Genomic DNA, 21,628 nt, shown 5'->3' on the forward strand with positions numbered 1-21,628 from the left:
CAAAGCATTGACGGACTTGATCGAGATTATTAATTTGGCTTATTTTTCGGAGATCTCTAATTGCATTTTGTTCTCACCCTATATATCTCACCCAAATAGCAACTGCTCAGGAGCCTTTCCCAGGCCAGGTGTTGGCGATTTCGTCCTACTATCAATGACAGCACCCCACCACCTCTTCGTAGCCCATATCTCATCCAACAGCGCGGGAACAGAGTGAAACATATAATACCGGCTCTTATCACCCCAATACGAGCAGTAATCCTTAACAAGCCCCCTCATCTCCTCATCCGAAGTTTCACTTCCCGCCAGGAAGATCGGCAGAAGCAGCTGCTTCTGGGTTTGAGATGATCGTCGACAGCATCGAATATGGTCTAGAGTCCGGCGACTCAGCCTGTTAATGGCTGGCTGTCGTTTGATCCTGTCACTTTTGAATACGCGCTCGATGTATAGAAGTAGAGCGCAGCGCCAGGCTTCGGCACAGTGGTACCGGTCTCGTTGCTCGTGGTCCTGCTTTTCGATATCGGTGTCAGAAACATCCTGTTCTTGCTCCTTATGTCTTGAAAATGATCCTTCTTCGTTATACCACTGTATCAGTTGTTGTTCTATGTCCATTACTGGTGCGACGTTGAAGGATAGCCATTCCATGGACATTGCAATTTCACTTTGTCGGGCTAGCTCTGTTAAGAAGAAGAGATGGGCGAATAGGTCGCGAGGGCAGCCAGTTAGGTCGAAAAATGACCATTCGTCTTGCTTTTCCCAGCGTACGAGGAACTCTAGGTATGAGCGATGCATGACAGTTCCTTGTCGGGATATCAGAGCGAGAGTCGCATCCCACCTGCGTAATTGGTTATTTATAGGCTTTCAGGGAGCGGAAGCATGTCCTTACCAGAGTAGCATGCCAACTTGGGATCGTACTCGAGGTGTCGTAAGAGCACTGGGACCACCACACGCTTGAAGGAGCGAATGTGCACGGTTGAGGTGGGTCGTCCACGATCCGGCAGCGGACATGGCGCACTAGATACGTGGTTAGACAGCTAGGTTCGAAATACAGGGTTCAGGTTGCATACATCAAGCGTAAAAAGAATAAGTATTGGCTCTAGCAGGTGAAATTGACTGTTCGCTTGTTTGCTCTGCAGCGCCCCTTCAAGCAACTGAAGAGCCTTGCGCCGATGTTCCTCTGCTTCAGCTGACCAACTACCCGTAAGGCGTTTCAAGTGCTGGCAACATAGTGCTAATATGGAATGGAAGAGTATGTGCGACCCCTGCGGTAACTGGCGCTGACAGCGAAATGGGTTGATTGAGATATCTGACGTCAACGGCAAGACACAAAACTCAGAATCGTCTAGCGGTGAATGTTAGTAGCCCCCAAGGCGTATGTCTCAAAGCGCTGCCAAGAGCCTTACACATATCCAAAAGGAGATCATGGTCTTGCGGTGATAACTCAAAGATTGTGGACTTTCTAGGAAGAGAAGAGGGGCCTTGTGGAATGGAACACCTCGAGCTATTGAGATCAAGGTCCTCACATCGGAGGTTTTGGATAGACTCAAAAGGTGTGGAGCCCAGCGTCTGGATTACGAGCTGGTCTTGGGGTGAGTCTTCGGCAGGCATTGATTCATTCAATTCGTCAATGCCAGAAAACGGGTTCGATTGGGCTAGTAAGGAGGGGAGACCCGGGGAATCCGTCATCAATGGCTCCTGTAGACCAAAATCAAGATGTGGTACCGACTCAAAGATGTTCGGCGCGAAGGAGTCGATTAAATTGAAGTCCTCCCATAGCCTGCCGTCGAATATCTCTGATAGTAAATAACACTTTCTGTAAGTTTATCACCAGAGTCACAGTCATACCGAATACCCTTACCTGGTTCATGGTTGGCCAGGTCTTCCCCAGATTGGGCATCTCCTGTCCTAAACGTGTCCTCCTCACTTACCCCTTCGGGAAGTATCTCGGCATCCGTTCCAGTCACAGCCTCATCACGATACTCCACTGCTTGGCTCTCTACCGTTCTAGTCCCCCCGTCGTTGCGGGTTCTCCGGCGCTTCCTTGGCTTGGACCCAGCTGTGACGAACCGGAAGGGCCGACGCGGTGCTGGCATAGTACTATTGCGATTAAGACCTGATGTGGCCGAGTCCGGTTGACTGGTCACGAATGCAGCAGGATTATTTCTTGTATCCTCCCCACTTGGGATGTCATCATGGTTTGCTGAAAAAGCCTTGGTCCACATCCGTCTGGAGTCCCAGGATAGAGGAGTCGCAAACCCGCCACACTTTCGACCTAACGAGAGGCAGGTTGAACATTGCGGACGGCGGCGATCACAATGCTCCCCAGTTGATGTGCAAGTATGACAATCTGACTGGGCAAATGCAAGGGAGTTCGTCCTCTTTCCTTGATTGGCAGAGGCAGTAATAGTGTCTGGTCGCATTCTGTGCGCAGACAGGGAAATACGGCGTGTGAACAGCGTGTGGATGAACAAGAAGCAAGCGTGGGTGAAAAACCGTTCTTGTATATGAAGAGTAGGAAAGACCGGCTCGATGAGGTGCCGGGAACTTTCCCGGGAATATATCGGAATGACTCCACACGAGTCATGTACTATTTCCCACAAACTTGGTTCAGCCAGCAACCGAAAATTCATTGTGGTGTAGATACTACTAACTACACCTAGTTCGTATCTCCCCGCCCCCAATTCTAAGTTTACACCCCCCACTCCATATCCCAGCTATGACAGGACAGCCAATATTAATTCATAACATGATTTACATGAACACCGGCTATCTATCTTTAAACTATCCTACCGGTCCTCACGAACCAAGTTCCGGTACGGGTTATTTGGGTCCTGCGCCTCTTCCTCCGGGGACTGGATGGTCTTCCTGACGCGGCAAGGGCTACCAACGGCAACAGAGTACGGTGGAATATCCTTGGTTACGATAGATCCGGCACCAATCGTCGACCCCTTGCCGATTCGAACTCCGGGAAGAATCACCACGTTTCCGCCAATCCAGCAATCATCTTCGATGAAGATCGGATGTCCAAACTCCACGAACTTCTGACGCGAAAGTACGCTCGTATCGTGACCAGCGCTGAAAATACTCACATTGGTTCCGATCTGCACCCGGTCTCCGATAACAACAAGACTTGTGTCCAGGACAGTCAAACTAGCACACAGTCAGCCTGCCGATACTCTCTGGTTCGGCACGTATGCTACTTAGTAGTACTCACTTCCAGTTAACGAAGCAATTGCTTCCAATGATGATATTGCAACCGTAGTCTGGCAGAAATGGCGGCTCCACAAAGGTGCCCTCGCCTACCCTGCCCACCACTTTGCGAAGTAATTCTAGTCTCTTGTCGAATATTTGGTCGTACGATACGGTCCTTGTGTCCAGATTATTATAGTCTGCGGCCAGACCGCGGCAACGATGACGTGCTTCGAGCAATTCTGGTTTATTCGGGTTGTACCTGACATTCGTCTTTAAGCATCACTATATCCCCGGCTCTGTGTTTTACCAGTATAGGAGTTAACCTACATCATGCCTGAAATCATACGCTCGTAGTCTTCACATTGTGGGATACCCCGCAATCCACGGGATAGTTCGATAATCTCGGGGCGCTTTTCTGTTGCCGCCATTTCGAATAGCCACTAAGGATGGTCGGATATGAAATAGTTGTGAGAGAAGAATCAAAGATAAGCAAGGTAAAGAAGGTGCCAGATAAGTATCCAGCAAGGAATAATCAAAGGTAGCTTATGGTCCATCCCGCTTTATATCGGTGCAACCAATCCAGGCAACTGAAGCGGGTCGCTGCCTTGGCTGCCTATTCGGGTAATAATGCCAGCCCCGAAGTTTCAGCGAGCAGTAGAGTCGCATCTTCCCCCCGCCTTCCGGTTAGGGTATAACTTACGGTAGAATAGGTGAATCCTACTTTTGTTGAATTCCTGTCTGGCCGTTGCCTTATGCCGAGGTAATTAGGGCGTTTTGCTTGTTTGTTGAGTTAGGCCTCATATTGATACGATCTGGACAACCGGTCAATTCCGATGCTAGAGATCCGCCAATTTGCCATGGATGGCAATCAAGCCGGGAAAATCCCGTCGGTTGTGAGGTAAGAATGTCCTCTCACATTTGCAATCAAGATGGCTACCGAGGAATGCTTATTGGTAAATAAAGGTTGGATTACTACTCCGTAATTGGGTCAATATTCATAGGAAAGCGGGACGATATGGGATGAGCCTTCGCATGAGGGGGTGGATAACCGCCCTCGCTGGAAATGAGTCGAAAAACACCCGCCCATATCTCGTCTAGAATTTAGCCTTGATAGTGGTCTTGGCTTTTGGCTCGATCTCCGCGGCGATGTCCTGCGCTGCTAAACAGCCCTGCTCCAAAGCCCCGTCAATCGCGGCTCTCCAACCATGAGCCCAGTCTGCCGAAGCGAAAAGCACATTCCCATGACGACTCTGTAATTCTTCCTGGTACTTTGTCATATATTCTGGCCGCCACCAGGCTGGTCCACCCAACGACCAAGGATCCGTAATCCAATTGTGGAATATCTGACCAGCATTAGCCATGTGGTAGATTAATGTCGAGACAAGATCTTCACTCACCATCTTTTTCACTTCCATTGGATGTAGGTTCTTGAATGCGTCAACAGTCCGCTCAGGCTCACGCTCGGGGACGTAGTTTGCCCTCTCATCCTTTCCAAAACCAACAATATGTGCATTTCCGTTCTCGGTAACCCCATCGCCGTAGCCAAACATGAGCAGATTGGGATACCGCATTCCGTTCCAAGATGCCAGACCTGAGCCTTCCACCTCTGCATGGATCTTGGTCATGAAGTTGACATGTCCAATTTCAAGAGCTTCCCTTCGCTTGGAAGACAACGGGGGGCTGAACTGAATAGTATGAAGGACGTTGAGAGGAATAGTGGACACGAGTCGCTGCGCCCGGTAGACCGTTCCAGCAGTTGTCTGCACTTCAACTACGTTCCCATTGTCACGTATCGCTTGTACCGGAGTCTGGAAAGAATAATCAAGCCCATGAGCCACAGCGTCGTCGAACATTCGCTTCGCCAGCTCTGACTGGCCCTCACGGAGCTTAAAGGTCGTCCAAATGGGCCCAAAATTCTCAGAATTATGCGACATGAGAGCATGAGAGCGAATCATATCCCACAGACTAGAGTTTTCCATGCTCCCACCCGAGATGTGAAGGAGCATGGCAACCAGAACCCCGGCTTCCTCGGCCGTGAGCAAGTGTTTGATTTTCTCGAAGCGGTCACGGCAGGAGATTTTATCGTAGAGCTCAACCTCCTTTCGGTCTGTGATGATGTTCTCTAGCTGTGCGTGTGGCAGCGGGCAGATCCGACGACAGTTTGCGCCATCCACGTTGACAAAGATGTCCCATGCTCGGGAAGCGATCTTTCCCCCTTCTTCGTGGGTTAATTTGCGGGGAGCAGCACCTACGTCAACATGTAAGTCGTTGCCATCCAAAACAATCACTAGACAGAATTTAGAAAGTACCTGGGACATTCAGAGTGTAGTAGTCATTCTCATACTCGCGGTGGTGGGTCAGGAGAAGATCACGATCCATTTTGTACCTAACCATCTCCTTGAACAAGTAGGCCATATGATGGGTGACCCAAGTTCCACCCATTTCGTACTTTATTCCTGTCTGCAGTCAGCCCTATAAGTTGACACCAGCTAGTTATATTTACCATCTGCTTCCACTGTATACGTGCGACCGCCAACCCGGTCGCGGGCCTCGAGCATTAGCACCGAATGGCCTATCACAACATTAGTTCAGACCTCTCACAGAGAGCCTGCATTTACTTTGAACATACCACGGTCTGTCAAGTCACGAGCAGCCATAAGACCGGCATAGCCCGCGCCAATAACGATTGCATCGTAACTGTGCCCGGCGGGAGTGATTTTCTTGTATCGAGGCTCCACCACGCCTCTACAGACAAGGCCCCCTTTTCGCATTCCCGTCGCACGGGTCCAAGAATATCCATCTTGGGTTTTCCTTACTGGGAACGACATAGTGGCTAGGGATGTTAGAACCAAGAGAAGTGCTATACTATGTGTCGAATTGCACTTGGGGATGGCAAGCGGAAGATCCACACGGGCGAGTAAGTTATTTTAATCCTTAGCTGTCATTTTCTTGGTTTTTTACCCAAAGAGGCAACCGAGACTGGTACAACTGTATCTTTTGTATTATATACCATATTCTAGTAGCCTTGTAGTAGATGTCATATGTATATATCAATTCAACATGTTGCTCTTCCCATGCCTACGTTTCATATACTATTCATCAGTTCCCCCTTAACTATATATACAAGTCTCACAACAACGGTACCCAACATCATCCCATCATTCAACTAGAATGTCCTCTCCAACAATTACATACAAAAACCTCCCAGGTCCAGTAGGAGACTGCCTCAAGCCCTCCTCCCTCTCAACAACCGCCACCGTGCCCGTCTCACCCACAACCTCCCTCGTCTTCACTACCGGCCATATCGGTCTCGATTTGAAAACCGGTGCTCTCGTCAACAGTTCCCCTGAAGCCGAGTTCGAAGCTATATTCAACTGTCTCGATGAAGCATTGAAGCATGCGGGAATCACAACCGGACTCTGCCAGGCGTATAAATTCGTCAGCTATTTGACAAGCGCCCAGGATGAAGCTGTCATGCAGCGTATTTTCCATCAGAGGTTTCCCTATGCTACCCCTACTTGGGCTACTGCTATTGTGAAGGAGATAAATGTGCCTGGTATGCGTGCGGAGATTGTTGCGGAGGCAGTGCTGTTTAATGATGCCTGAGTTTGGTGGTGGGATGCGGGTGAAGGCTGCAGTTGCTTCTCTATTCTGTCAATAATCGTTGCAGGATGAGGTGGGCTTGTGGTTTGGCTCTGCAGGTGCTCACTTCTTTATTCCATCACTACTGTAACCGTCCGTTATGTTATTGAGCTCTAATCCTAGTTAGATGACACCATTTGAAAGTTTCCCGCTGGACATTATATATAATTATTAAGAAGTTCTAGTAGATTTATAATAATATAAACTTATTTTCTAAAGCTGGTATACAAAATGTATATTCTCAATATATAATTCATCTAACTCATATACATACCTTTTCCAATGTCCTGGTCTATTTACACTCCTAACTCTGGTTGTTTTATAATTATTTTTCTTTTTCATCTTTAGGAAAAGGCGGGGGGGTTGAAGAGAAATGTATTCAATAATCGGCAAAGCCTTTTTATGATACTAAGATAGACTGATCTAGTCTGTAGTGAAGTAAATTCAGGATCTTTAACGATCGCTCTTTACAGCAGTTTTCTTATAAGATGAAATTTCTATACGAAACATTAACACCCTCGTGTCGGAGTTTTCGAACAACGTCTTCTCTTCCTATAGCCGTCAAGGACGAGGCGCCCTCTTCACGCCCCGAGAAAATGCTTGAATAACGTCGTTGACAATTCCCGGATCAGCCAGCTGGACAAGTTAGCACCTTCACCGGAAATAGCATTCAACTGAACATACCGTTGAGGTATCGCCAAAATCAGTATCGCCACTCGCTATCTTCCTCAGGATACGGCGAACAATTTTGCCGCTTCTTGTCTTCGGAAGCTCGCGAACAATGATCACCTTCTTTGGGACAGCAAAGGGACCAATTGATCGTCTAGTCTGTAGCACTAATTCGTTCTCAATTTCTGGTGGTTTGTCTAAGGTCTTGAGCGACACGAATGCATTGATTGCTTGGCCTGTCAGGTCATCCGCGACACCGATTACAGCGATTTCCGCCACAGCTCCTGGACCAATGATTCATCAGTTGCCTGCTGGCATTGCGTCCACTTATTTTACCAACGTATGGGTTGTGAGTCACTTACCGTGCTCGATAGCTGCACTTTCGATCTCTGACGTGGACAACCGGTGGCCAGAGACATTGATAACATCGTCGATACGGCCTCTAATCCACAAGTGGCCGTCGAAATCACGAAACGCGCCGTCTCCGGTGAACTTTGAAACTCATTAGTAACATTCTTGACGTCCCGATTATCTGTGAGTATTCATGTACATAGTAACTGTTGGCTACGGGCAGGATCAGTGGCTCTGAGATACGTGGCCAACAGGAAGAGACGTGTCGCCAGAGGAGAGATAAAGAGGTAATCTTAGATTATATAATTATTATTATTTATATATTCTCCTGGGCACGAGACCCTGAGATATTATAATATTATTTTAATTATTTAAATAGTAAGCTATAATATATATCTTATTATTAAGCTTGTTTAATAAGGTAGATTATCTAATAAAATTTCTAATAACTAATAATATTAAAAGATTTTATTAATTTATTTACAGGATTCTCTGTACTATCTATGTATATAATTTTTAATAAGTTTTCTTTATAATAATCTTAAATAAATAGTAAATAATTATTAATTTATTAATTATTTAAAGCAAAGATCAGGTTCTCTATAAATAACAGTATATTAGCTAAATCAATAAAGACTAGAATTATTTTTAAAATAATAAAATCAAGTACTTATACCAGTTTCTTAATTTAAAGAATTTCTTTAATAATCTTATTAAATATAATATACTTTACTAGAGTTAATAAACTTATAATTATTATTTATTTTTTATTATTCTAGAATACTAGGAAGCCCGTGTAAAAGATTATATAAGATTTTATAGATTTTTTATTTATATAATTCTAGAAAATAATATTAATATAAATTTTAAGTATTACTTTATGATTGAGGATAAATATTAAATTAAAATAATTATTTATTAAATAATACAGAAGATTCTTTACTACTATAATATTAAATAATAAAAATATATAATTTTAATATTAAAGACAGAAGATAGTATATATTATATTTAATTATATTTATATATTTAACTAATTTAATTAATTAAGTAATTATATATATTATTTAATATTTTTTTAATTAAAGCTTAAGTCCTCTGGACAGTAGTTCTAATAATTTAAATTTATAAATATATATTAAAATAAAAAATTATTTATTTAATAAGAAACTAGTAAATCCTCTATATATAAATATTAATTAAAAATTATTATTTTAACTTTTTTATTTCTAATTAATATATTATCTAAAAAATATACTAGAAGTTCCAGGTACTTAATCTTGAAATACTAGAATATATTATTAGTAATATTATTAATATTTATAATAATCTAATTAGTAAGAATAAAATTATTAATATAAATAATAATAATTACAGATCCCTGGAAATAGATATATAAATTTTCTATAATTAATTTAAATTCTATTTTTTAAAATTATTAATTAAATTTCTTATTCTAGAGATAATTTATTTATTATAAGCTATATAAGATCTGTTACAGAAGACAGATATTATTAGAATTTTATTTAAAATCTATAAACTAGTATATATAGATTTTATAATTATCTATTATATTATATAAGAAAATAATTATAATATTAATTTATTTTTATACTAGGCTTACTAGCTTCTGGATAATTATTATAATTAATATTATTTTTATTAATATTTTAAAAATAACTAGAATATATATAGTATCAAAATCCTCTTCTAATTTCTAATAATTATTATATATAACTTATTATATTTTAAAATATATAATATAGCTATCAGTATCTTCTTTTAAAATATAAATTTACTTATTTAGAAGTATATAAATATTCTAGTAATCTATTAAAAAAGAAATTATCTAATAAATCTTTATATTTAATAAATTTTTAATTTTTATAATTATAGCTTTATACTATAAGTCTACATGAGGTGACTTTATTATTATTTTATAAAATAATAAAATTATAATATTAATAATCTGTAATCCTGGCTTTATTATTAAATATATTTAATTATTTCTATATTATTTTAATAGGATTTCTTTTATTATTTATAATAATATATATTATTGTATTTCCTGGAGTTCAGTAAATTTTAATTTTTAAATTATTATAAAAAATACAGGAGCTTAGCTTTAGATTTCTATATTTTTTAATAAAATTACTTAAAATATTAGGATTTATAGAAAATCAGATATTATAAATTATTATCTAGAATATTCTAGGCCTCTGCTTAAAAAAATAATAATATTTTTATTAAATAAATAATTCTATTTTTCTTATCTTTATAAAGATTTAGATACTAAATATAAAAATTAATTAAATCTCAGTAATACTGGTTGGAGATAAAAATTTTATTTATATAAAATCTATAATATTAGAAACTAATAGAATTAAATAAGTATTCTAGCTAGTTCTAATAATTTATTTAAAAATATAATTATTACAGATTTAGAATAGTTAATATCTATTAATTTAGGTCTATCTATATTTATTAAATTATTTAATATATTTAATAAAGATATACAGGTCTCTAATTTCTACTATTTAATTAAAAAATATATTAAAATTATTAATAATTATTTAATCTATTCCATATATTTTTATATTATTAGAAATTAGTTTTTTTTATATAATTAAATTTAAAATATTCAGGGCGCAGCCGGCATTCTTAATATAAAAAATAATATTTAAATATAATTTTATATTAATAATTCTTAATTTATAAATATAGCTGGAACAGGTATCAGAATTTATAAAAATAAATTAAAAACTAGAAATAAAATAAATACTACCTGCTACTACTTTAAAAATATAAATAAATAATAAAAATATATTTTATTCTTTATTAATTAATTAGATTATAGAGCACCTCCTAGAAGAATAATCTAATTTAATTTATTTTTATTATCTTTATAAATCTTTAATTTAATAAACTTAATATCTCAAGATTAGTAAATTTAATTATTTTTAAAAATCTAAATTTTAAAAATATAACTATAATCACCTTCATATCTAATTAAATAATTAATATTAATATATTCTATTATCTTTATTAATTATATATAATTAGTTTATAATATATAAATATAAGCTTAGTATCTATAGATTTATAGATAATTAAGAATTAATTTAAGATTTAAAATATTATAATATTTTTATTATTTTTAGATCAGAGATTTCCTGCTAGAATTATTAATATAAAAAAATTAGTTAATAATTATATTTATAATCTTTATTATAAAAAATTAAAATTCCTGTAGTAAGCCTACATTAATAATTATAATATAAGTAGTTTAATTAATATATTCTTTATAATACTTAAATGAACTATTAGTCTTTAATATATAAAATAAAATTATTATTATCTTAATATTTTCAGTTTCTGTTTATTTCTTAAAGTCTTAAAATTTATTATTATTATTTATTTTCTAGTCTTATATATTATATCCAGTCATATTCTTATATTTCTTATTAAAATTAATAAGATTTTAGATTATATTAGACTTTATTTAGAGAAAATAAACTTCAGATTATTAGATTACAGGATTAACTATAATAAATATATAAAGAAATCTATTATAATCTGTTAATTTAATGATTTATAAATCTATAATTTATAAATTTATTAAATTAATTAAGATAATAATTAGAATACAGAAGACTAGATATTTAAACTTAATATAAAAATATATATTATAATTAAAATTTAAAATATCTTCTATCTAAATCTCTTTATAAGCTATAATTATTATTTTTAATCTAGAAGTTCCTATATATTTTAATTATTTATATAATAAATATAAGTCCAGCTTAACTGTTATAACTTAAATATTTATATTTCTAAAAATCTTGATAAAAAGAATATTATATTTTATATTAAAATAAATAATAATTTTATATATTCTAATCTTCTAGATTATCTAATCTAAATATAACTAGTATTTATATATTTTCTTAATCTAATTTTAGCTTAAGATACTAAACTATATATTTAAATTATAATATATTTAATTTTTAATTATTATAAATTAATTATGTCCAGTATTAAATTTAATTAATATTATTTTAATTTTTATAGCTTAGCCCTGTCCAGTATAAGAAATTTTATATTTATATAATTTTTTATTAGAATAAAAATCCTGATAATTAATAAATTATATAAAATCTGGAGTAATATATTAATTAACTTTAATATTTTATAATTATTTAGACTTCATGATTAATTTAGATATATTTATTATTATACTAGAAAATTAGAATATATTATCATAGTAGATAATAATATTAAATTATACTAGAAGTTCCAGATAGGCTAATTAAGTATTTATTTTAATTATTAAAAGATTTAGAGATATTATTATTTAGATCTAGTTTATTTATTAATTATATTAATAAATAAAGATTCCTGATTATGAATGTTATTTCTTTTATTATTTAATTAAAATTAAATATATATATATAAAAATATTATATAAATATTATATATAATAAAAGCAGAGTTTCTCTATATATATAAATTAGAATATAAGTTATTATTTAATTTATTTATTCTTATTTATATCTGTGGGTGGCCAGCATTTATAATCTTTAAAAATATTTATTAATTTATTATTTTAATTTTTATTATTTACTCTGCGGTCTTTTTATTAAATTATATTTAATAAATTTATTATTATATTTACAGATATTTTATTTATCTTAATTACTGTTTTAACTTTTTCTAAAATCTTAATATATAATTTATAGAATTAGCTATTAATAAATTTACTATTATTAAAATTATTAAATTATTTTTTAATTATATTATATTATCCCAGTAAGTCTGACTATATATTAATAAATAAAATAATTACAGTAAAATAAGCTGGATAGTTATATATTAATTATTAAATAAAATTAAAGATTTCTCTGAAGCTATTAATATACTGTAAAATTATTAAATATTAATTTTAATATATCTTATAAAACTTAAATATAATAATCTTATATTTATTAAATCTTTTATTTAATATAATTTTTTTAATTTTATCAAATGTCTTATTAGTATAGTAATTTTTAATATTTTTATCTTATAATTTTATAAATATTTTTTATAAAATTTAGCTAGTTAACTAGGAGAAGATAAAAATATTTTAATTTTTTTATAATTAATAATTAGTACTGGTTACAGCCAGTCAGGAAATTATAATATTAATTATTAATATATAATAAAGAATTTAAAGCTTATTATATTTTTTAAATTATTATATTTTAAAATTTTCTTTTCCAGTTAATTAATCTTTAAAATCTGATAAAATATTTAGTAATTTACTATTTAAAGTTCTTTTATTCTAATTTATTTAATTATCAGCTGCTAGTAGTTATGCTGGATTTATTAGATTTATTAATAATAATTATTATTTTTTAATTAATATTATTATGGATTTATCTGTATAATCTGATTAGAATAATATTTATTTTAAATATAGAATTATTATATTATTATAATTTGTTTTCAGACATGTCTTAGCACTGGATAATTATCTTAATTAATAAATATTAATTTAAATACAGTTATTTTTAATAAAAATTAATAAAAATTAATGATTTTTAATATATTTAGTTATTTTTCAAGCTTACCAGACTTATAACCTATTAGTTACGGGCAGGATCAGTGGCTCTGAGATATATAGCCAACAGAAAGAGACGTATCACCAGAGGAGAGATAAAGAGGTGGCCTTGGGTCATGTGACCACCATCATTCACAGTAACCCTTGTAAACGTCAAGATAGCTCTCCATGTATCGCCTGTGGTCCCCACGAATGGTTCGGGCCATACTAGGCCAAGGCTGCTTAATAGCCAGAACACCCTCCACTGAGTACCCCTCTAGTTTCTTTCCGCTTACCGGGTCAAGAATAGCTGCGTCAATCCCAAAACACGGTAGGGAGGCGCTCCCTGGTTTCACTGGAGTGACACCAGCCATGGCTGCTATGATGTGGGAGCCTGTTTCAGTTTGCCAGTATGTCTGAAAGTAGCATGCTGTCAGAATACAGTCGCAAATCACAATTAGATTTAGGGGGCCAGAACTCACATCGGTAATATAAGCCTTATCATTTCCCATGAAGTCAGAGTACCATTTCCAGACCTCAGGAGCAATTGGCTCGCCAACTGACCCAAGTACGCGCAATGACGACGTGTCAAATCCTGCCACATCTTCCTTGCTGACTGACCTCTTCAACAACCGTAGGGCTGTGGGTGCAGCATAAAAATGTGTCACGGCATGCTTGGCAATTATCTCCCAATATCGCGTGTAGCTTGGATAGGCAGGGGTTCCTTCGAATATAACTGTCGTGCAACCGAGCAATAAAGGCGCGTATGCCATGTATGTGTGGCCGGTGATCCATCCAATATCTCCAGCACAAAAGAATATGTCGTCTTTGTGAACGTCGAAAACGTATTTCCCCGTCACTGCAGCTCCTAATAGATATCCTGCCGTGCTATGAAGGACACCTTTAGGTTCTCCAGTTGAACCGGACGTATAAAGCATGAAGAGGCAGTCTTCCGAGTCCATAGGTTCTGGCGAGATATACGTAGGGAATTTTTGAAGCTCTTCATTCCACCAGAAATCTCTGCCAGTGACCCAAGGCACTTGGCTACCCGTCCGCTCGTAGATTAATACAGCTGAAACACAAGGGCAGTCCTTGAGTGCTTCATCAACAATGTGCTTTGTTGGAATTGATTTTCCACCGCGGCGGCCTTCATCAGCTGTTATAACGATCTTTGAATTGGCATCTACGATGCGGTCCCGTAAGGCCGCCGCTGAGAATCCTGCAAAAACAACCGAATGAACTGCTCCAATCCGAGCACAGGCGAGGAGGGAATAGATAACCTCCGGGACCATTGACATGTATATTGTGACGATGTCGCCCTTTTTCACTCCTTGAGAACGCAGGAAACCAGCCAGTTTTGAGACATGGCCGAGGAGCTCTCTGTATGTCACTCGTTTAACAACCTGGTTAGGGTCGTCTGGCTCGTATATGATGGCAACGCGGTCCGGATCGTCAATCATATGTCGATCAATGCAGTTGAAGGAAGCATTTAGTTGGCCTCCAAGGAACCAGGCGTTATACCCGTCCTCAAAAGAACCAATATGAGAGGTATGAAAATCTTGAGTAAACCACAGAAGCTCACGGGCCTGGTTTGACCAGAATTGCGACGGTGATTCGATGGACTGCTTGTAAAGATCATGGTATTGGAGCATATTGTCAAGGTGTGGTTGGCCGGGATGTCTTTCCCGCCATTTGAAGGCGACAGTCATGACGTCGGGGGCCATGTTTCGATAAATGAAGGTAGCTTAACGTCAGTTCACTGACAGTTGAGATAAAGGAATTTATATTCGCGATTATCAGCCTCACCTTACGATTTCTATATCCTCATCGGAAGCCTTTGGCACAGACTAAAACGGGAATGATGTGACTGCCGGCCCACCTTCCTCATTAGGTATATTTTGTTCGGGAGTCACGCACTCACAATTGAGGATAACTTGTACTCTCCATCCGGCAGGAACATCCCTCAGAGAAGAGCATGCCACAGTAATCCCATTCGGAGACTCAATCTCGTCAATAGTAACCATGCAACTTTTGGCAGCCGCTGATGCTGCTGCTCGCGCCGAAATAGACAGTCGAACCGATGGTGTCTCCCCACAAATCCCCGGGCTTGTATACTGTGCTGTGAACAGGGCTGGAAACACAATTTTCAGTCATGCTTCTGGCAAAACATCTCTGGATGGGAACTCTCCTATGACCATGGACACCATATTTTGGCTTGCATCCTGCACTAAGCTCGTCACCAGCATTGCATGCATGCAGCTGGTAGAGCGCGGAACACTCGAGCTAGACAATAGTGCTCAGCTTGAGTCACTTGCACCCGAGCTCAGAAATGTTCAAGTGCTTGAACGTACTGCAGACGGCAAGTTTCACTTGGTGCCGAAGCAACGGAGCATTACTCTGCGAATGCTTCTGAATCATACATGTAGGATAAGATTATTTCTTCCATTTCTTCCATTTCTCCCATTGACAAACTCCCGCTAACATTTTCATCATGATTCCAAAAGCTGGTTTTGGATATGCTTTTGAAGATCTCAAATTACGTGACTGGTCACGGCCGGTCGGGCTCGATGACTTTTCCGGCAATGTGAGTGATGTGCTTCATCGCCCGTTAGTCAATCAGCCTGGCACGAAGTTCCAATACGGAGTTGGTTTAGACTGGGCCGGCGTTATTGTCGAACGAGCCTCTGGTTTATCGCTCGAGGACTATTTTCAATTATATATTTACCAGCCGCTGGGTATCAAAGACATCAGCTTCTTTCCCACGACTGAAATGAAACTTTCTCTGGCTGCTATGCATCAACGGGCCAAGGATGGGACGTTGAGCGTCAGGGATCACCTCTATAGATATCCGTTACTCCCTCCAAATCCAGGCGGAGAGGAAGACCGCTTTTGCATGGGAGGAGCGGGTTGTTTCGGGAAACCACTTGAGTTCTGCAGTACGTATCTCTACTCCTTTTCGACTTGGGCGTTGCTGGGGGCTTACCGTGTATGCCTGTCCCCTCAAATAGGAATCGTCGCAGCACTTCTTAACGATGGAACAAGCCCTCATACAGGCGCAAAAATTGTTACTTCGGAAACAGTAGAAGGTAGGATCAGGATTTCTCCAAGTCTAGTCCTATCTACTAACTGAATTTTCATAGAAATATTCACAGACCAAATCCCCACAATGCCACGATACTGCAACGAGTACACACCGTCGGGTAAACCGGAACTCGCGAACCCTTGTCCGCTAATCCCCTGTTCAGAAGACCTCACAGAGGGCTGGGGCCTATCCTTCTCATTAAGCCACACCGAAAGGCCCAGTGGAAGGGCTGCAGGATCAGGTTCTTGGGAGGGACTAGCAAATCTCTTCTGGTTTGCCGATCGTACGAATGGAATCGGCGGCATTATCGCATCTCAGATACTTCCTTATGGAGGTAAGTGACGGTCTATTTCAGGCGAGCTGGAACCTTATGTACTAAAGGTTGACTACTAGATCTTGAGGTCATCAATTGTTCTGAAAGTGTGGAGAAGATTATCTATAACGGGCTTTCTAACAAAGAAGATGGCGGGTGCCATTGATAAGGTGCCTGCTTTGGATACTTTGATGTATGGACACTAATCGCTGTTTTTACTCATGTTATCCTATTGAAGTCGATGGTTAGAGTAGGCTCGCGACAAAGTACATTCATGGATAAAATAACTTTCAAGCTGAATTCATAGTTGGAGTAAATTGGTATTTCTCGGTTCCAGCCTCTGATTGACATAATTTTGTTTGTCTACCTTGAAACGATGTATTCTTCTAGTGCTACTTAGTACTACGTACCATCACAATATTGGTGAATGAGAAAGAATGTATTACAGTTTCCGATAGCAAAGGTGAAGCTTTTACGTAGCTAGTACTCAATCAAGCCAGCTGTTTTCTACTTATACTATCTACAAAGAGCTTATTAACTCAATAGAACAGCACTTTCAACTTGATGTCATCACTAAACGCGACAGTGACTTTTCTCAGCCACTATCTCAGAAAGCTGTCCCAGCAGTATGATATTCTTCATCCAATCGAAAACAGCTATACTTGCTCTAATCTCTTTATCAAACTAGTGCTTAAAATTTATTATATTAAATAAATCCATTCTATACATGTGTACAGGCTTAAAGAGGTTCATATTGAAAATTAAGAATCTTAATATATTAGTAAATAATCTTAGCTACTATTGACCCAATAATCTGATTTATTTATTTCTCTATAAAAGAAAGTATCTTTGAATTGCTTATCCTACCTCTAAGTACTAAGTACTTTAGGTATCAGCAATAGCGTAGATCGCCAAATAGATAATAACACTAGAGAAGGATTCTGTCTCCTCCCAGGGACTCTAACGAGTCATGAGATGACATGTTAATATCGGGAAGGAAGGAAGAATAGGGAAAGAGATGGGGTGTGGGAGTGGAGGGAAGATCAGCATTGGGGATTGGGGATTTATCCTGTTCGGGGTAAGCGTAACGGCTGGTAGTCTGTTACCTTTTTGGGAAGGGAGGGTATACAGTAGGGTGGGTGTGGGGGGGATATGATATGACAGCTGGATTATGATTGATCCTGATTTGGGGTTTTGGGTTACCTGGTACTTATTATCTACTAGTACTTAGGGGGATGAATGATGTAAAGCAAAACTATTTGTATGAAATTGAGTACTAGTATAAGTTATGAATTAAATCTGCACCATACATTAATTCAAATAATGCAAAAACAACATCAATCCCTACTTGTTTTGAAAATACACATTTCCATACAATCTCTCTTTCCCAAATTGTATTGAAAGATGTACATATGCCCACTGCTAATTATAATAATAACACCCGGAATATAACCTACAGACCAGACCAGCACAATGCCGAAAGAGTAAATACTCTGCTGCTTGCTGCTGGTGGCACAACACCCCCTCACTCACACCACACACACCACACCACACTACACACCAGGCCACGCCAACAACCCAACCCAACCCAACGGGTCAACTTACTTACTTACAGTAATTCCACCACTTTGGACTCACCCATCCCGGTAACTTAACATACCGTCTTATGCATCGGCATTCCGCATTGGGTCCTTGGCACAGCGAGACTACCGTCTACCTGCATTTTTGTGGGGAATAAATAGTAGACCCTATTCCTGGTTTAATATGATGATAGTATCCTACCTAAAGAGAAGAAGTACCTATACAGTATACACATATATTTCTTTGTCTTGTGGTAAGATAAGTACGTTACACAGTATCTATTTATCCATCTACAGAGGTGAGTGAGTGAGTGAGTGCCAAGACCCACTTCCTTCCTTCACTGTGTACACTGTACAAGTACACAACTGTAGATTAGCTGATAATTTCCTCACATTAATTAACGAAATGAATAATCTTCATAATATAAGTAAGCACTATAACCCCTCCCCTCCAACAGCCTACCTACTACTACTAACTAGCACCACACTGCTACTTACCATCCCACCAAACGTCCATGAATGATCCGTGCATGAACATCCGCTATCCGGCCGAATCCTCCTCTCCTTACGGGATTTGGTCGGCGTTTGCACAATCGACACTACAAAAAAAATCTACTCCGTATCTGCGCGAGTCAGGGGTAACACATCGCCAGCCTCATTGGCAGTACGTACGTATCGAATAATTTATTTTAGTACGTAGGGGCTATTTATTCATTTTTAATTTATCGGGTTTCCGGTTTGCTGGGACCGGGAAATTGGATCAACTTGATGAAGTATCAGGTTAGTAAGTAGTTAGTAGATACTAGACACACCGCGTGAGGGATGTGATGTGGGCAGTCTCTGCATCCATCCATCAGTCCTCATGCACAGTGCTCGGAAGAGGATAACCAAGTCACCGGGAGTTGGAGTGACAGGAAAAAGTACTTCCTGCCCAATGGACAATTCCAATCAAGCCAAGAGAGCTTTGCTGTCATACACACTGTTACAGACTTACTATAGGAGAATTTACCCCCCGTGCATCATGCGATGTGCAGTCAACTTGCCGGATGAGAAGAAGAAAGACAACGCCAAAGCGCCGGGAACCGGACCCGGCCAACATCAACCCATTCTTGCGGGGCAGTGGAGCTAGCTGGGTACTCCCTGGAAGGATTCAGGAGGCCAAGCTGATGTTTGCTCGATCCCACGCCAGCCATCATTTTCATCGGGGGGGTCTGGATCCCTCAACTTAAGGCCAAGGTACGGAGTATACCGTTACTGCTGCTGGCTATTGGTTGATAACGGCCATTTAACATACGCAGCGGGGCGTACCGATTCCCACCGTGCCATTTAAGTTGGGACCACAAGTGGCTCCGGTTGACCCGTGGCTTTGGCCTTTCCCGACCAGCTGGCTGACTAGTGGCTCCTGCTCAGCTTAGTTTGCAGGGCATTGTGCCACCGTTCAGCTGGTTCGCCACGGCGTCCAAACTAAGCATAACAAGAAGATTACACAACAGGGAGTAACCAGGAAAGAATCAGGTGCCACAGAGTAACATCAGGATCCAAACAATGCTAGGTCCGCCAACCATCGTTGCATCTCAGTGCCTTGTGGCACTCGAGCTGCAGAGGTAAAGCTTGCTGGACTGCTATTCTTGTCGTAGGGGTGCGAGCACGTAAGTGAACAGACGCAGCTTGGCAGTCAGTGTAGGCCTGACTTGCCATTTGCGCTGCAAAACGAAGTAGATTGATTGTATACCAGCCAACTATCTACCCAGTACTGATCCTGACCTTTGCCAATCGCTCTTCAACCCGTCGAACAATTTCGGGGTCTGGTTTCGGTTTGTCTCGGCGGGGTCTGTGATGTATTAGTAACTGCGTGGGCCACCTTAGCAGATGTATGACTTACGGATCTCGTATTGTTTCAGGTCCCTTCTCTTGCCCGCAACCGGAGCAATTCCTCTCTCCCGATCGGTACAATGTCGAACACTTGTGGCATGTATAGCGTACTCGCTGCCGCGCCTTCTTCCACGTCCGTGCAGGAGGTTCTGCGGGAGCATCGACATCTCCAGGATAGCCATGCGGGTATTTGCCGAGTTTAGGTCTGAGTTCATTAGTACAGACGCCTTCAACAAATGCAATTGGTCTGGGGTGGACGCACGGGTCGCGAGGGCACATTGTGCACCGAATATGCTGGCAAGTACTGCATTCCGTAGCATCCGGAGCGAATACAGTGCTACACTGATGACAAGTACGGCGGACTCGTTGTCGGGTCGGGTGGTGGATGACATCCTGGCCGCCGGTGCGCGAAGGTAGCGTAAGAGGAGGTTGCTTGGGTTTGTGCTGCACAGGGACAGTTTTGTGCAGTTTCTGCGCGACAATGGCCTGGAGTGCAGCTTGGGTGTCGTCCCGGTGGTCGTTGGTCTTGGTGGACGGGTGGTGAGGGCAGCTCTTGCAGCGGACGTGCTGGCAGTTGACACAAACTTTGTTCGGGCCAAAGGTGGTCTGGCAGCGATGGCAGGTACGGCGGACTCGCATCCGGATGGGTCTGACAACACGCTGCACGGTCGTATCGCTAGGGGACCTCCATTCTCCAGGCTCCAGGGTCAATCCGTATTTCGCAAATAGAGCCCGTGCCTTCTCTTCTTGAATGGCGCCCCAGTTGGTGAAAACAGTCGCATCGGGTGTAGCTTTGACGGTAGGAGCCTGCGGGATACGTTGAGGACTGTAATGCAAGTCAGTGCCACAAAGTAACTCAGAATTACTCGGCGATGAACATACGCGGGAGCTTGGCTTGGCTCGGGCTCTCTTGATTTCTGCATGACGGGCGAGGTGGTCCGGACAGTCGAGCTCCTCCTCAAAGCCATCTTCATGCGCTTAACATATTTGGACAAGCCATCGTGCTTGCCTTCATTGGAAGGGTTGGGGTCCTGTTGAGTCGACATTTCTCCGGTAATATAGTCGATCTTTATTATTGCTTGCCGGTCGTATTTAAATCAGATCATGTGTGGCGTCGCACGACATCGACAAGGCGGGTGACGGTTTTGGCGGTGTCGGAAAAGGTCGAACAGTGTAAAGACACTTTTGGTGTGGGCGCGATTAATTCATACCAGCTGGAATCGGAAGGGATGGTGTTGAGTAATTATGGCGGTGATGGTGGAATTCTGGGAAGCAAAAGCGCCGAAGAGCGACTACCCAGATTGGGGGGGGGTAACGACAAAGTGGGTGGAATAAGGTGGGAAACG

General features: G+C 39.4%; 6 protein-coding genes across 6 annotated transcripts; 2 read left to right on the top strand and 4 right to left on the bottom strand.

Annotated features, from left to right (window-relative positions):
• Positions 1–87: 87 nt before the first annotated feature.
• BO79DRAFT_224333 (uncharacterized protein) lies at positions 88–2,420 on the bottom strand (the record flags this gene model as incomplete). Its single annotated transcript, XM_025683664.1, has 5 exons — positions 88–835; positions 887–1,014; positions 1,068–1,342; positions 1,404–1,793; positions 1,859–2,420. The coding sequence occupies 5 exons, from the start codon at positions 2,418–2,420 to the stop codon at positions 88–90; spliced, it is 2,103 nt and encodes a 700-aa protein (XP_025544718.1).
• A 1,866-nt stretch (positions 2,421–4,286) lies between these two features.
• Positions 4,287–6,020, bottom strand: BO79DRAFT_268330 (flavin monoamine oxidase family protein; the record flags this gene model as incomplete). Its single annotated transcript, XM_025687117.1, has 5 exons — positions 4,287–4,535; positions 4,590–5,440; positions 5,502–5,648; positions 5,696–5,764; positions 5,822–6,020. 5 exons carry the CDS (start codon positions 6,018–6,020, stop codon positions 4,287–4,289), a joined length of 1,515 nt encoding a protein of 504 aa, XP_025544719.1.
• Positions 6,021–6,363: 343 nt separating this feature from the next.
• On the top strand, positions 6,364–6,894 carry BO79DRAFT_268333 (uncharacterized protein; the record flags this gene model as incomplete). Its single annotated transcript, XM_025687118.1, has 1 exon — positions 6,364–6,894. One exon carries the CDS (start codon positions 6,364–6,366, stop codon positions 6,796–6,798), a length of 435 nt encoding a protein of 144 aa, XP_025544720.1. The 3' UTR covers positions 6,799–6,894.
• Positions 6,895–13,490: 6,596 nt separating this feature from the next.
• BO79DRAFT_27082 (acetyl-CoA synthetase-like protein) lies at positions 13,491–15,308 on the bottom strand. Its single transcript, XM_025687311.1, has 3 exons — positions 15,242–15,308; positions 13,918–15,179; positions 13,491–13,851 (listed from the first exon to the last, which is right to left on the bottom strand). The coding sequence occupies exons 2-3, from the start codon at positions 15,157–15,159 to the stop codon at positions 13,585–13,587; spliced, it is 1,509 nt and encodes a 502-aa protein (XP_025544721.1). The 5' UTR covers positions 15,160–15,179; positions 15,242–15,308; the 3' UTR covers positions 13,491–13,584.
• Positions 15,309–15,457: 149 nt separating this feature from the next.
• Positions 15,458–17,107, top strand: BO79DRAFT_234750 (serine hydrolase domain-containing protein; the record flags this gene model as incomplete). The annotated part of the gene is made up of 5 exons (XM_025684408.1): positions 15,458–15,857; positions 15,940–16,371; positions 16,444–16,521; positions 16,576–16,851; positions 16,911–17,107. 5 exons carry the CDS (start codon positions 15,458–15,460, stop codon positions 16,994–16,996), a joined length of 1,272 nt encoding a protein of 423 aa, XP_025544722.1. The 3' UTR covers positions 16,997–17,107.
• A 2,789-nt stretch (positions 17,108–19,896) lies between these two features.
• BO79DRAFT_27100 (uncharacterized protein) lies at positions 19,897–21,484 on the bottom strand. Its single transcript, XM_025687326.1, has 3 exons — positions 21,165–21,484; positions 20,293–21,108; positions 19,897–20,241 (listed from the first exon to the last, which is right to left on the bottom strand). The coding sequence occupies exons 1-3, from the start codon at positions 21,326–21,328 to the stop codon at positions 20,154–20,156; spliced, it is 1,068 nt and encodes a 355-aa protein (XP_025544723.1). The 5' UTR covers positions 21,329–21,484; the 3' UTR covers positions 19,897–20,153.
• Between the last annotated feature and the right edge of the window lie 144 nt (positions 21,485–21,628).

The sequence above is a fragment of the Aspergillus costaricaensis genome (assembly GCF_003184835.1).
Source record: "Aspergillus costaricaensis CBS 115574 unplaced genomic scaffold BO79scaffold_2, whole genome shotgun sequence".
NCBI lineage: Eukaryota > Fungi > Ascomycota > Eurotiomycetes > Eurotiales > Aspergillaceae > Aspergillus > Aspergillus costaricensis.

Excerpts from the sequence above, each read along its gene's own strand:
- BO79DRAFT_27100 (XM_025687326.1), bottom strand. The coding sequence starts at position 21,328 with ATGTCGACTCAACAGGACCCCAACCCTTCCAATGAAGGCAAGCACGAT. Across the intron at positions 21,109-21,164 it reads GAGCCAAGCCAAGCTCCCGC|TCCTCAACGTATCCCGCAGG; the intron begins GTATGTTCATCG and ends CTTGCATTACAG. Across the intron at positions 20,242-20,292 it reads CCTGAAACAATACGAGATCC|ACCCCGCCGAGACAAACCGA; the intron begins GTAAGTCATACA and ends AATACATCACAG.
- BO79DRAFT_27082 (XM_025687311.1), bottom strand. The coding sequence starts at position 15,159 with ATGGCCCCCGACGTCATGACTGTCGCCTTCAAATGGCGGGAAAGACAT. Across the intron at positions 13,852-13,917 it reads ATAAGGCTTATATTACCGAT|ACATACTGGCAAACTGAAAC; the intron begins GTGAGTTCTGGC and ends TGCTACTTTCAG.